General features: G+C 41.1%; 1 protein-coding gene across 1 annotated transcript in view; it reads right to left on the bottom strand.

The window, feature by feature from the left end:
* LOC103038855 (protein kinase C-binding protein NELL1) overlaps positions 1-15,726 on the bottom strand; it is a gene marked incomplete at its 5' end in the record, with an annotated part of 349,348 nt that overhangs the window by 211,630 nt on the left and 121,992 nt on the right. The window contains one exon of the mRNA XM_049473634.1: positions 2,064-2,192. Within this exon, the coding sequence (XP_049329591.1) occupies positions 2,064-2,192 (129 nt within the window). The remainder of the gene's footprint in view (positions 1-2,063; positions 2,193-15,726) is intronic.

Genomic DNA, 15,726 nt, shown 5'->3' with positions numbered 1-15,726 from the left:
CTCCCCATCACGCTTAAGGTGGCGCTGGGCGGCACGAGGCGTCTGTGAGCCGATGAATCGGAGCCTAGCCGCTGTGCTTTCCTCCGAGCGCGCTGTGATGCTGCTCAGGCAGTGATTCATCCGCAGCAGCTCGAAAAAAGGGGTGACTGACTTCACACGTGTCGGAGGAGGCGTGTGCTCGTCCGCATCCTATATATATATATATATATATATATATATATATATATATATATATATATATATATTAGGGGTGGGCAATATTATATTGTATACAATATATCGTGACACAGAAATATCATGATATTAAAAATCCATATCGTGATAATAGGGCTGTTCTGTCTATTATTTACTGTGAAGCTTTAGGTGTATTTATTGTATAATTGTTTTAGTTTGCAGTTTATATGCATGCACTAAATATTCTGCTATATTTTTTGCTGCATTATATTATTTTATGCTATATTATATATTTTGCCACATTATGATTATTCTGTTATACTATTATACTATATTCCTGAAATTAATGAATTATTTTTCTGTTTTCCTATATCGCCAAGTATATCGTTATCACAAAAATACCCTGAAATATCGTGATATTACTTTAGAGCCATATCGCACACCCCTAATATATATATATACGTACTTCAAACTATCAAAATGCACTGCAAAAATTGGTTTGGGGCTTAAATGTTTAGCATGACACAAAATAATTGCAACTATTCTAATAACGTAGCTCTAAAAACACACAAACTAATGTTAATCTTTCATTTTTCAGAATTCTACAGCAAGAACTTTTCTATAATCCTGGTACCTTATCCTATCATGCAGTTACACTTTACCTACAGTATCTCAGAAAAGGGAGTACACCCCTCGCACGTCATTTTTTATTATATTGTTTCATGTGTGTTGAGTTATTTTGAGGGCACAGTGAATTTACACTGTTATACAAGCTGAACACTTAACACTGACAACTTTACATTTTATCAAAGTGTCATATATTCAGTGTTATTCCATGAACATGGATAATAAAATATTTACAAAAATGTGAGGGGTGTACTCATTTTTGTGAGACACTGTATACAGGGAATGCAGAGGCTATAGTCTAACAAAGGCTATAGACCTTTTAATGATGTGTATAGTGGGAGGCTATAGAAGATATTTATAGAAGTTTACGGAAGTACTGCACGGTCTGTGTCAGATGTGCCACGAATTTTCAATTTGGCACTCATCAGTAATGAATTACCTACGATTAACTACTTTAGTACTAGAAACAGTGGACGATTTCACAGTCACATCACAGAAAGACAGGTGTGCCTTGCTGAATCTCTCACAGCAGCAAAAACACAGTATAATATAAAATCAAATTCACATGTATCTTACACTATACATACACTGTTTCCCTGACAAAGACAGGAGTGTGTATACAGAGACAATTGGAAAGGAACCACTTCTGGTTTCGTAAGTCTATATAAATAATATTTAAACCTTTTTTACACTCACAGCTCCTTTATAAGAAGAAGAGCCACTTGTGATTCTCTAGAGAACCTCTTTTGTGCCTCGATGAGACTCTGAAGCTTTATTTATAAGAGTTCGGTTCACAGTCAGTGTATGTGTTTATTTACAGAGAGCCAGTGAGCTGACGCGAGGGGACCACCACACCTACCAGCTTTTATACTGACTGTGATATAAATACAGCGCTACACACCAATTATGGCTGTGTGTGTGTGTGTGTGTGTCTTGGGGATTTTTGCATTGGAGTCAAGCTGAGCGCCAACGAATGCACAAACCAAACAACAGCCGAGGGAGAGAAAGAGCTGATTACGGAGAGCAGAGTCTCTGCGGACCCCGAAAAGCCAAGCTGAAGCCCCAGGACAGCACCTCACACACACACACACACACACACACACAGCAATTCAAGAGGCCAATGAAGCACGCCTGCTAAGCTACTTGATCAAATAACTCTATTATTGCCAAGAGTCATGTGACTAACACACTCTTTCACACAAACACACACACACACACACACACACTCTGGAGAGAAACGCAGAAGCCCCAGTGTTTCCTACCTTCGCAGTACGTGGAGTCCCCGTGGATCGATGCGTACCCGCTCTTGCACTCGCACTCCGCCTTGTTATTCCAGTTTTTGCAAACAGAGTTTTCTCCACAGATCATTCCCTCCGCACAGAAATCATGACCTAGAAGGAAAAACAGGGAGAATGTGGAATATCATCACATCACTCAGCCTGGAAACACCCCACCAGAATGGCTTTATTCCATCCAGTAAAGCTGTGTGTGCAAATTTAGCTTAGAATCCTTTGAAAATAATCACAATCAACGGGGAATTACACTGATTTCTCCAAATTCTCTCAAAACAAAGTCAGTCAGAGTTTGGTTTGAGTTTGATGTAAAAACTTTTCACAGTGATGTTAAATGATAAACCCACCATCTGAACTCCAAATCAGGAAAAAAACAAATTCTTAATCTTTGTCTTTTATTTTTACACTTTTGTGATACAGCATTAATACAAAAATGTATATTGAGATTATATAGATGTTGATACCTGAGACATTTGAGACATATGAGTTTTATCCTAGTTTTAAAGAAATATATGTGTCTAAACCATTTCATAGTGTTACTTTCTAAGTTTATAGATCATAAAATTGCATATCATTTCAATGGTGGAGGGATACATGCAGCAAAATGTACAGTATTGGCTCAGATGTGCCTCTATTTTAGTTTTATTGTAAGTTGTGTTGTATATTGCGTTAATTGTTAATTAATATGCTTACTTGCCCAGAAATTGCATATTATCTACTAAAAAAAACAAAACAAAAAGCTCTCACTTGTGTTAGTGTTCCTGCGCGGGGAGGTTACTGCAGGTCTTGGAAAATACAGAGCAGAACAAGAGGGCACTGAAAAGCATAGTGTAAATAGAGAAACCTAGAATATATTCAATATACTGCTGTAATGAGATCACGCCTACAGTGCGTATACAGCAATTTATAATCAGTACAGTAATGACAGTGATATGATAAGTGAATCGGAAAGAGGACGTGACTCGTTCTGCTGCTGTTTATGCTGGATTTCAGCAGGAAAGCAGCTGTTCACTGGACTATTCATCAGCTTTCATAAATCACTGTATAAACACCTATCTGCGGCGCATTGGGCTGATAGATTCTGTTGGCGTCTTCAGTGACACGACTCCGTGTCCGCGTGTAAGTGGACGTTTGCTGACAGGATCCAGTCACATTTGGAGAGATTTACAGGCTGCTTATGGTCAGAATGAGGAAAGCATGACAGCTTGGATGAGTCCATCATCAATCTTGCAAAAAAACATTATTCCCTTTACCTCGGCTAAGTGACAGCTTGCACACTGTCTGCGGCTGCAGGAAGGAGCGGCGCTTAAGCTGAAATGTGGGTTTGAATACAAGAAGAAGTGCAGAGCTCAATCCTGCAGCTCAATTTTGAAGACCTGTATAGCATTACAACCTAATACATATAGACTTCAAACCTATTCCAACATATTGGGCCCTATCGTACAAACTGTGCAAGGCATGTCACGAGGCTCTTTGCTAACTTACACCCCGTAAACAGTCTATTTTCACGCCTTGCGCCTGCACTGTTAAAATAGCGTCTGAGTTTAGGAAGAAATCTTCACTGATGGGCGTGGTGGTCGGGAAGTGAGGTGTGTTCAGGTTAATTTCTGTCATGTTGTTATTTTAGTGGTGAAAAACACAGTAGTGCCACTGACTGAAATGAACCTAGACAATCGTCAGAACCCATCCTATAGGTGAGCCATGCGCCCAGCGTGCGTACATCCAAACTAGTTAAACACACACAGGAACGGACGCACTGCAGAGCACAAATCCAACTTTTAACTTAACAATAAACAGAATAAAGAATAAAATAACATCACTGTTCCTTAAATCTTCACAGCGTGAATGTGCAGGTCAGTATCCTCTGCTGAGACACACACCGCGCTGTTAAGATACAAACACGCCAAAGTCAGAGCTCACCTGCATCTTAAAGGGAATGACAACTGGCACACTGATTGTTTTTTTTCATGTTGCGCCCAAAACACACTCATGATTAAATCCAGCTGTGCGCAATAAATCCAGCTGTGCAATCCGCAATTGTCCGGTGCATTACAGATAACTAAAATAGGGCCCTCGACTTCAAACCCATTTCCATCTGAGAAAAACAACATGCATTTTCGTACTCACAATACTGAAACCTACTTACAACGAGACAATCCGGAGCATTGTGTAAAAGTGTATTTGTTAGTGGGAAGTAGTGCGATGCCACAGTTCATTTGATTATTTTGAGTTTTGTTATGTTAGTCACATTGTATAAATGTATTTGTTGTTAGTTTTCCAAACAATAATAAAATATGCCTAGATCAAATTAAATGTACTTATAAAGTGCTTTTTCACAACAGCTTCAAAGAAATGTGGTAAGATTTTAGTTAAGGTCTATGGATGCATGTTTATTTCTCAAGCATCATCATGTGATGCCAGGACCATGTCAGCCAATCTTTCAGGGAACAGTAATTAAATATAAGTAGGGGAGGTGGCTGAGAGAGCAGTGTTTTGTAGTAAATTTTACATGAGTATTTTTTTATCTGCAGGTTTAGATGTATGAATGTATGTTTAGTGGGCCCTGTTGGGCTCAGGTTCCTATACTGATACCAGTAAAGCAACATCTGCTATTCCTACTGGTCTGCTGAATGCCTGTTCCGCCTCCTGCTGAGCTTCTCTTACCTTCTAGAGCTCATATGTTCCACTGTGTTATATATGTCATATTGTTATTCTCAAATCCTCTGTGTGACTTTGGTTAAGTTAATGTGACTGAAATCGGACTTTTTCTATATCATAATCGTGACACAGAAACATACAGCATCTGATATTTTAAATCCAATCTGGACCACTTAGTAATACAGTATTAAAATTCAATTGTCTTGCCCACACTCAGCTCTGCCTGCCTGCGACTACATTGCCCAGGATGCACCACACAGCAACATTACACCAATTTCCGGTCACATGACACAACACATGACACTTCCAGCAGGTCACCTGACTACTAGCCACATGGTTTAGCTCATTTGCTCTTAATCTTAGCTGATCGTGTTTTTCCATTGTCTGCAGCACCACAACTATGTCAGAACAGCCAGATCAGAAATCATGCGATTCTTACGTCAAAGAGAAGAAAAAAGGGTGTGAGAGGACAATGGACATAAGTAGATGGCGAAAAGGATGACAGCAGTGAGGAAGGGTTTCAGTGGCATGAATAATGTGGTGACAGAGCTCAAATATTTGGACTGATGTCTCTGATTCAATAATATCATAATGCTTGTGTCACAAACTGCTCAGTGTTTCTTTTTTTTTATTTTTATCCCATTTTCTCCAAATATACACAGCCAATTATCAAACCCACTCATTAGGACTCCCCCTATCACTAGTGATGCCCCACCACAAGGAGGGTGAAGACTAACACACGCTTCCTCCGATATATGTGAAGTCAGACTCCACCTTTTTTTAAATTGATGCTGATGCAGCATTGCTGAGTAGCATCACAGCGCACTCGGAGGAAAACGCAGCGACTCAGTTCCGATACATCAGCTCACAGATGCCTTGTGCTGATCCACATCACCCTTTGGATTGATGAGGGGAGAGAGCGCCATCTACCCACCCAGAGAGAGCAAGGCCAATTGTGCGCTCTCAGTAGCCGATGGCAAGCTACATGAACAGGATTCGAACTGGTGATCTTCTAATCATAGTGGCAGCTCTTAGCCCGCTGGACCACTCGGAACCTCTGCTCAGTGTTTCAAATTAAATGGACGAAAGCAAGGACACAAGCAAAGATACATACAGTGAGCTGGAACAGTGTATAGAGCCTGTGATTCGGATGAGGATCAAACCGAAAAACAGTATGACCTGTTCAGACAGATGTCAGATATGGCTCACATTAAAAAATAGTTTGAGCAGGCAACAAAAAAAACCATCAGATTTGGCAAAAAAGCATAATTTGGGTCACTTTCACTTGCTATGTGAACATAGCCTAGAAATTTCTCTTCTGCTGAGACACGTTTGGCATCTGACATGTGCTTCTTCACCAAGAGATGCTAGGAGCTCGTCTATCATTCCATCTTTAAAACACATCCAGATGTTCATTATTCTGGTAAACGGATGTGGTTTAAAGCAGGGGGATCAGAGCCTTTTCCACCTCACGACCCACCTGTTCATAATATGAAAGCATAAACCTGCTTACCTACTAATAAAAGCCTGAGCAATAGCTATAAATATATACAATCCATTAGTGTTCAGATGCAGAAAGTCTGGGGTTTTGGGTCACTGGGGGTTCTGTATCATGTATATTCTATGTTTAATGTTTTGCCTGATTCTTTGTCCTGTAATCACGTTTCTGTAAAGCTGCTTTGTGCCAACACCAGTTGTAAAAAGCGCTATACAAATAAATTTGATTTGATTTGATTAACATTACCAGCTCCCCCCAGATCTGTATTTGAAATATGTGATGTGCCACATGCCCTAAGATTTCATTTATTTTGCCACATGGCCTTGTTTCTTTGAGTTCCTTCTGTGATACATTTTAATTTTGCGGTTTTCTATGTTAAAAAATAAAATCTGATTGATCACATCAATATTCTGTGAAATGTAAATAAAAGAATGAATGTAAAAATGCAATTATATTTATATTAGTAATGTCAATTAAAATACTAGTTTATATTTGTATGTTACAGTGGAGATAAAACCAACATGAGGCACTGGAATAAAGAATGCATGATAAACTGGAGGATTTTTTTTTTTTTACTTTATTATAAACATCTCAGCTTGGTTGTAAGGATTTCTGAATTAGAACTTAATTTGCTTAGTATAAAAGAGCATTTTCACACCTGTAGTTGGTTTCTCTGGTCCGGATCAGTTGATGAGATTGTTTATTTGGAGCGTTTCTCTCTCTGTTTGGTTTGGTTTCAAACAGGCACAAACCTAAATGCACCAAAATGTGCAGAAATGAACTACAGGTGTGAAAAACACCCTAAATCATCTCAGATTGGAGCTTGTGCACTAGTCTACATTACACCCACATAAAGAACTGTGTTCTCCATGTTCCTCCCCTGCACTTCCAGTGAAGAGATGGTCCCTCCACATCCTGATCATGATCATGCTGAACTCCCTGTGTCACTGAAGAAACAACTAGAAGAATCCTCAATACCTCTAATAATCAGACTGCACTAATATCTCAGTTACAATCCAAGCAGTTCCTACTTTCAAGATTTCAGGTTGATGATAAGAGCATCATGTTTTACACAGGCTTTCCAGATTACAACAACTCCCTTGAGATCTCCTAACATCATAGCCAATAAAGGCTTTCTCATCACAGATCTTCTTTCTGAAATAAATATCTCCCATGTAATCCCACGCTTTCATTATTATTATTTCAGCCCAGATGAGGTGAGCCAGACACAAGCAATAGCCAAACCTCGTATTCATGTTGAGTGTGCTATTAAAAGGATTAAATAATATCCCTCAAATATTTAAAATATTTACCCATATATATATATATATATTAATCATGACACTAGTGGGCTCTGTTCTGTAGAAAACCTCCTCCTATGGCAGATCACAGTACGTGAGGCTCACTGACGGCACATCGGAGACTGTGGTCAGTAGCACTGGAGCACCACAGGGGACTGTGCTCTCCCCCTTCCTCTTCACTCTCTACACATCAGACTTCCAGTACAACTCTGAGATGTGCCACCTGCAGAAATTCTCGGATGACACTGCCATCGTTGGGTGTGTGAAGGGTGGTCAGGAGGAGGAGTACAGGAGACAGGTGGATGACTTTGTTGCTTGGTGCCGACTGAACCAACTGCAGTTGAACATATCCAAGACCAAGGAGATGGTGGTGGACTTCCGTAGGTCTGGACCACCCTTGCAGCCAGTCACCATCGAGGGGGTTGATGTGGAGACAGTGAAGACCTACAAGTACCTTGGTCTGCAGCTGGACAACAAACTGGATTGGTCAACAAATACAGACACCCTGTACAGGAAGGGACAGATCCGGCTCTATTTCCTGAGGAGACTGCGGTCCTTTAACATCTGTAAGAAGCTTCTGCAGATGTTCTACCAATCAATCGTGGCCAGCATTCTCTTCTACGCTGTGGTGTGCTGGGGAGGCAACATGAAGAGGAGAGATGCATCACGGCTGGACAAGCTGGTCAGGAGTGCCGGGGCAGTGGTTGGAATGGAGCTGGACTCTCTGGTTACAATAGCTGAGAGAAGGACTTTGGATAAACTGCTTTCAATCATGAATAATGATAGTCACCCACTTCACACCACCATCATGAAGCAGAGGAGTGTGTTCAGTGGCAGACTGCTGTCACAGAGCTGCACAACAGACAGACTCTGGGACATCGGGGACGGGATGCTGCTGCCGACTGAGTTTAATCTAGTCACACCACATGGACATTATTACTCAACCACTTAATTACTATTTATATTAACACTTCCCCAACCTCACTTACATTCAAGTACACTTTACTCATGATTGGGTATTCACATATTCACTTTACAGAACTATATTTGTTACATATAAATATTTTAATTTCTATTTATATTTCTATGGCACATCAGTCACTTTCATAATCAGTGTCATTGCACACTGCACTTTGCTCTGTTAATTATTTAATGACAATTAGCAACATCTACTGCACTGCTCCGTTTACAGATAGATCTTTACCTTGTATAGAAAGCTTTTTACACCCTTATATATTTTCTATTCTTCTGTGTTTTAATTTATGTTTGAATGTGTTTCTTATTGTATTGTGTTGTTGCTGCTGGATGCCTAAATTTTCTTCGGGATACATAAAGTGAGAATCTGTCTGTCTGTCTGTCTGTCTATCTATGTGTCATTTTAGCCTAAGATTCCTCCAGCGATACAATTATTTTTTTTTTACTTGAATGGTGTCACTTTAATCTAAAATGACTGGCTATAATGTGGGACATAATGAATGACAATGACTGACTGTTTTACAGTTCATTTTGTATAATTTTTTAAAAATCTTTAATCTGAGCCAGAATTTCAATGAGAAGAACAAGTTTAAACTAATAAATCACTTGTTTATTAAAGTTATTAGATCTTTTAATTACTTTTGTTGTATAAATCAGACAGGACATAACTAAAATATAAATGTCAATTTTGGATTTCATGTTCTCTCGATCTTTAGGCGTGAAGTACAAATTACATTACATTACATTTAGTGGATGCTTTTATCCAAAGTGACTTATAAATAAAGATGTACATTAACAATAGAGGACATATAAGCTCAAGACAAAAACTTTCAGTGCCTAAAGGAGACCAAAGGGTAAATAATGGGATAGAGGAGGAAAGGAGGGGAAGAAGTAAATGAGGTTAGAAGTAGGTAGTTAGTTAGAGGTGTTAGGAGAGTAAGTGCTCTTTGAAGAGCTCTGTCTTCAGGAGTTTATTAAAGATAGTGAGAGATTCTCCTGATCTGGTAGTAGAAGGTAGTTAGTTAGAGGTGTTAGGAGAGTAAGTGTTCTTTGAAGAGCTCTGTCTTCAGGAGTTTATTAAAAAGTTTCTTTATCTGGTAGTAGAAGGATGTTTGCTCCACCATTGGGGAACTCTGTATGAGAACAGTCTGGATTTGCTTTGTGTGAATGTTTGGTAAAGTGAGGCGACGTTTAATGGAGGAGCGCAGCGGCCGGTAGGTAACATAGACCTTTAGAAACAAGTGAGGTAGGAGGAAGCCTGTTCCATCACCACCTGTAGGCCTTCGTAAGAGCTTTGAATTTAATGCAAGCAGCAACTGGTAGCCAGGAAAGCTCAGTGAGCAGTGTAATGCCCGTTTTGGCTGGTTGAAGATCAGGCAAGATGCTGCGTTCTGGATCATCTGTAGTGGCTTTACTACACACAAGCTGGGAGGCACATTAGAACTGCATTGCAGTAGTCAAGGCATGAGATGACCACTGCTTGGACCAGTAGTCGGGTGGCCTGTTGTGTCAGAAATGGTCGAATTTGTTTGATATTGCAAAGCACAAAGCGGCAGAACCAAGCAACTGCGGCCAATTACACACATGTTTCAGGTCCTTTTAGCACCTGACAAAGACATCACACCATGTCCTACCAGAGATGCCCATCTGCCCAATCATCTGGGAGTAGTACTTAGTACAAGTATGCACAGTCTTTAAAACTGTCCTTGTCTGGACACTTGATTTCCAGAACCTCATAAGTTGGCGCTGCACTACAGTCACTCACTTTCCTGTCAGGCGAGGCACCAAGACACAGAACATGGGGTTTTTCACCAACCTGCAGGGGTAGACTTCATTACCTGTGATGTCCTTGTACTCCTCAGCAGCAAGTACAATTGCCACATTTCAGGCTTCAAAGATAAAGATATGAAATTGCAATATTTTGTGAAAAATCAACAACAAGTGAGGCACAATCGTGAGGTAGAATGAAAATTATTGGATATTTTAAACTTTTTTTAGAAATAAAAAACTGAAAAGTGGGGCGTGCAATACTATTCCCCCCTTGCGTTAATACTTTGCAGCACCACCTTTTGCTGTGATTACAGCTGCAAGTCACTTGGGGTTTGTCTCTATCAGTTTTGCACATCGAGAGACTGAAATTTTTGCCCATTCTCCCTTGCAAAACAGCTGAATCTCAGTGAGGTTGGATGGAGAGTGTTGGTTTGTGAACAGCAGTTTTCAGCTCTTTCCACATATTCTCCATTGGATTCAGGTCTGGACTTTGACTTGGCCTTTCAAGCACCTGGATACATTTATTTGTGAACCGTTCCACTCTAGATTTTGCTTTATGTTTTGGATCATTGTCTTGTTGGAAGATAAATCTCCGTCCCAGTCTCAGGCCCAAACCATGATACTACCACCACCATGTTTCACTCTGTTGATGGTGTGTTCAGGGTGATGAGCTGTGTTACTTTTTAGCCACACAAAGCACTTTGTATTTAGGCCAAAAAGTTCAACTTTGGTCTCATATGACCACAGAACCTTCTTCCACATGCTTGCTGTACAAAAAGCACTTCTTATATCTTTCTTTCAGCAGTGGCTTTCTCATTTCCACTCTTCCATAAAGGCCAAATTTGTGGAGTGCATGATTTGTAGTTGTCCTGTCAACAAATTCTTCCACCTTAGCTGTAGATCTCTGCAGGTCATCCAGAGTGATCATGGGCCTCTTGGCTGCATTTCTGATCAGTCTTCTCCTTGTTTGAGCTGTAAGTTTAGAGGGACGGCCGGATCTTGGTAGATTTGCAGTGGGTCTGATTCTCCTTCCATTTCAATATGATGGCTTGCACAGGGCTCCTTGAGAAGTTTAAAGCTTGGAAAATCTTTTTGTATCCAATTCCGGCTTTAAACTTCTCCACAACAGTATCTCGGAGCTGCCTGTTGTGTTCCTTGGTCTTCATGAAGCTCTTTTTTTTCAGATGTTCTGCATCAGACAGCCAGGCCACCATAGTAATATGCTTTAGTGTCATCAGGACAGTGCTGAAGGTGTGCTGGCAGGGGAAATGAAGTGCAATTGTCACTGGAAATGGACAGTGAGTTACATGTTTGGATAGATAATGCAGAACCCTATGGAACGTTTCCAAATTCTATAGAGTCTCTCACATGGTACCTCACTGGCAGGCAGTGGTGTTATCCATTGCATCACACCAACCAGTGTCAGAGTGTCTTTACTATGTCTTTACTATCTAAAAGACAGGAAAAGTACATTTTACGTAGCTCAAAACACACAAAGAGCATGTAATTTTTACTGTTTCTTAATTAATCATTGGTGTGTGTTGGCCGTAACTTGAAATAAAATAATCAGTGTGTCTCTTGCCATTCCCTGTAAGAGCCAGGTGCACGAGCAGATAATGTACAGGAACAGCAATGTTTTTTGCCTCACTTTATCTGATATACTTTATGAAAAACCACAGGTTGTCCATGCAACACAGGTGGAGAAATCCTGGTTTAAAGGATGGTGTGACACACAGGGGTTGGACAATAAAACTGAAACACCCGTCATTTTAGTGTGGGATTTTAGGTTTAATGGCTAAATTGGAGCAGCCTGGTGTTCAATCTTCATTAATTGCACATTGCACCAGTAAGAGCAGAGTGTGAAGGTTCAATTAGCAGGGTAAGAGCACAGTTCTGCTCTAAATATTACAATGCACACAACATTATGGGTGACATACCAGAGTTCAAAAGAGGACAAATTGTTGGTGCACGTCTTGCTGGAGCATCTGTGACCAAGACAGCAAGTCTTTGTGATGCATCAAGAGCCACGGTATCCAGGGTAATGTCAGCACACCACCAAGAAGAACCAACCACATCCAACAGGATTAACTGTGGACGCTGTAAGAGGAAGCTGTCTGAAAGGGATGTTCGGGTGCTAACCCGGATTGTATCCAACAAACATAAAACCACGGCTGATCAAATCACGCAGAATTCAATGTGCACCTCAACTCTCCTGTTTCCACCAGAACTGTCCGTCACCACAATCAATTATTGTGCTCTAAAACCATTACATTACATTACATTACATTACATTTCATTTTGTCCAAAGCGACTTACAATAATGAAGTACAAAGTAATAGGAATTTAGATAACCCATTTTTAGATAGGGCTTAAAGGAGGTCGAAGGGAAATAAAGGGATAGAGAAGTGAAGGAGGGGAAGAAGGAAATGGGGTTAGAAGTAGTTAGTGTGTTAGAGGTGTTAAGAGAGTAAGTGCTCTTTGAAGAGCTCTGTCTTCAGGAGTTTATTAAAGATAGTGAGAGATTCTCCTGATCTGGTAGTAGAAGGTAGTTAGTTAGAGGTGTTAGGAGAGTAAGTGCTCTTTGAAGAGCTCTGTCTTCAGGAGTTTATTAAAGATAGCGAGAGATTCTCCTGATCTGGTAGTGGAAGGTAGTTTGTTCCACCATTGGGGAACTCTGTATGAGAACAGTCTGGATTGCTTTGTGTGAGTGTTTGGTAAAGCGAGGCGACGTTCACTGGAGGAGCGCAGCGGGCGGGAGGTAGCGTAAGCCTTCAGGAGCGAGTGCAGGTAGGAAGGAGCTGTTCTGTCATCACCTTGTAGGCGATTGTAAGAGCTTTGAATTTGATGCGAGCATCAACTGGTAGCCAGTGGAGCTCAATGAGCAGCGGGGTGACATGTGCCCGTTTTGGTTGGTTGAAGACCAAACGTGCTGCTGCATTCTGGATCATTTGGAGTGGTTTTACTACGCAGGCCGGGAGGCCAGTTAGCAGGGCATTGCAGTAGTCGAGGCGTGAGATTACCACAGCTTGTACCAGGAGTTGGGTGGACTGTTGCGTCAGAAACGGTCTAATTTTCCTGATGTTATAAAGCGCGAAGCGGCAGGATCGAGCAACTGAGGCCACATGGTGCGGGAAGGAGAGCTGGTCATCAACCATGACACCCAGGTTCCTAGCAGCCTTTGTCGGTGAGAGAGAGAGAGAGTCGATGCTTTTAGAGAAGTTGTGTTGAAAAGATGGTTTTGCTGGTATGACCAGAAGTTCAGTCTTTGAGAGATTTAATTGAAGGTGATGCTCCTTCATCCATGAGGATATGTCAGAGAGACACTGCGATATCCGTGCAGAGATTGAGTGATCTTCAGGTGAGAACGACAGGTATAGCTGGGTGTCATCAGCAAAGCAATGGTAGGAAAAACCATGTGAGTGGATAACCTGACCAAGAGAGGCAGTGTATATGGAGAAGAGAAGGGGTCCCAGTACCGAACCTTGGGGAACCCCAGTGGATAAGGATCGGGCTGAGGACAGCTGTCCTTGCCACGACACCTTGAACGAGCGCCCAGTGAGGTATGATCTGAACCATGACAGCACATTGTCTGAGATCCCCATGTTTGAGAGTATAGTTAGGCGGAAGTCATGGTTGACCGTGTCGAAGGCGGACGAGAGGTCCAGCAGAATGAGCACTGAGGACTGTCCTGCAGCTCTGGCAGTTTTCAACGCTTCAGTCACAGACAACAGAGCCGTCTCAGTAGAGTGTCCTTTTTTGAATCCAGATTGGTTCTGGTCCAGGAGGTCATTCTGGGAGAGGAAGCCAGAGACCTGATTTAGAACTGCTCTTTCTAGTGTTTTAGAGAGAAAGGGTAGCAGTGAGACCGGTCTGTAGTTGTCAACCTGGGCGGGGTTGAGAGAAGGCTTTTTAAGTAGTGGTGTCACATGTGCTTGTTTGAAAGCAGTGGGGAATACACCAGAAGTTAAAGAGGCATTGATCGTGTGAGTGATAGCCGGAATGATTGCAGGTGCGATGGTTTGCAGAAGGTCTGAAGGGATTGGGTCAAGCGGACACGTAGTAGGACGGCTACGTGTTAGGAGAGCCAGTGTCTCGTTCTCAGTGAGAGGAGCGAACGAGGAGAAAGCAACGCCTTCGGTGGAGGGACACCGGGCAGTAGAGGATGTAGTAGGACTGCTACATTGTGCATCAGTAAACTGGTTGCTGATAGCTGCCACTTTCCCAGTGAAGAATGATGCAAGTGTTTCAGCCGTAAGGCATGTAGCCGGAGGAGGAGGAGGAGGAGGGTTCAGTAGTGATTTGAAAGTTGCAAATATTTTCTGGGAGTCTGTGAGGGAGCTGAATTTATTGTGATAAATTGTGATGATAGCAGTCGTGATGGTGGCTGAGAAGGAAGTCAGGAGCAGTTGGTAGTTTTTGGTTTTTATGCCATTGTCTTTCGGCAGCTCGGAGTTTGGAACGTAGTTCCCTCAGTGAGTTATTTTTTAGCCATGGCTGCGGTTTGCTAGAGCTAATGGCTCGAGATGTAAGAGGACAGAGGTTGTCCAAACAGGAGCTTAGTGTGGAGCAGAGTGTATCGGTGGCATCATTTACATTGAGTGATGAAAATGAGCCTGGTGGAGGCATGTTGTCAGTCACCAGCGAGGAGAACTGGTCTGCTGAGATATCTCGTAAATTTCGGCGGAACGAGAGCATAGTAGGAGTAGCCGTGGGTTTGTTCGAAATATGAATATTGAGTTTCATGAAGTAGTGATCCGAGAGGTGCAAAGGAGTGACACCTCTCGGATAAAACCAGGTGTTTTAGTTTCATTGTCCAACCCCTGTATTTTCACCTATAAAAAATAAATCAACAAATAAAAACTTCTCCACAGAGCTGAACAGTTGCAGTCATTTGCAGTGAAATTACAAATTTAGCTTTAAATAAAGAAATAAATACCTGTTCCATCATTACAGACATCCCACCCTGCAAACACTTATATCAAACAGACAGTAACTTGCAGAAGAGGTGGGATGTCTGACTTTATAATATAAATATACAGCTCTGAAAAAAAAATAAGAGACTGCTTTAGTTTCTGAATCAGTTTCTCTGATTTTACTATTTATAGGTTTATGTTTGAGTAAAATGAACATTGTTGTTTTATTCTATAAACTACAGACAACATTTCTCCCAAATTACAAATAAAAATATTATAGTCATTTAGAGCATTTATTTACAGAAAATGAGAAATGCTGAAATAACAAACGTTAAGAGTTTTCAGACCTCAAATAATGCAAAGAAAACAAGTTCATATTCTTAAAGTTTTAAGAGTTTAGAAATAATCAATATTTGGTGAAATAACCATAATCACAGTTTTATGCATCTTGGCATCATGTTCTCTTCCACCAGTCTTACACACTGCTTTTGGATAACTTTATGCTGCTTTACTCCTGG

The sequence above is a fragment of the Astyanax mexicanus genome, unplaced genomic scaffold (genome assembly GCF_023375975.1).
Source record: "Astyanax mexicanus isolate ESR-SI-001 unplaced genomic scaffold, AstMex3_surface scaffold_41, whole genome shotgun sequence".
Taxonomy (NCBI): Eukaryota; Metazoa; Chordata; class Actinopteri; order Characiformes; family Acestrorhamphidae; genus Astyanax; species Astyanax mexicanus.
This window is presented reverse-complemented; position numbering and strand designations above follow the sequence as displayed.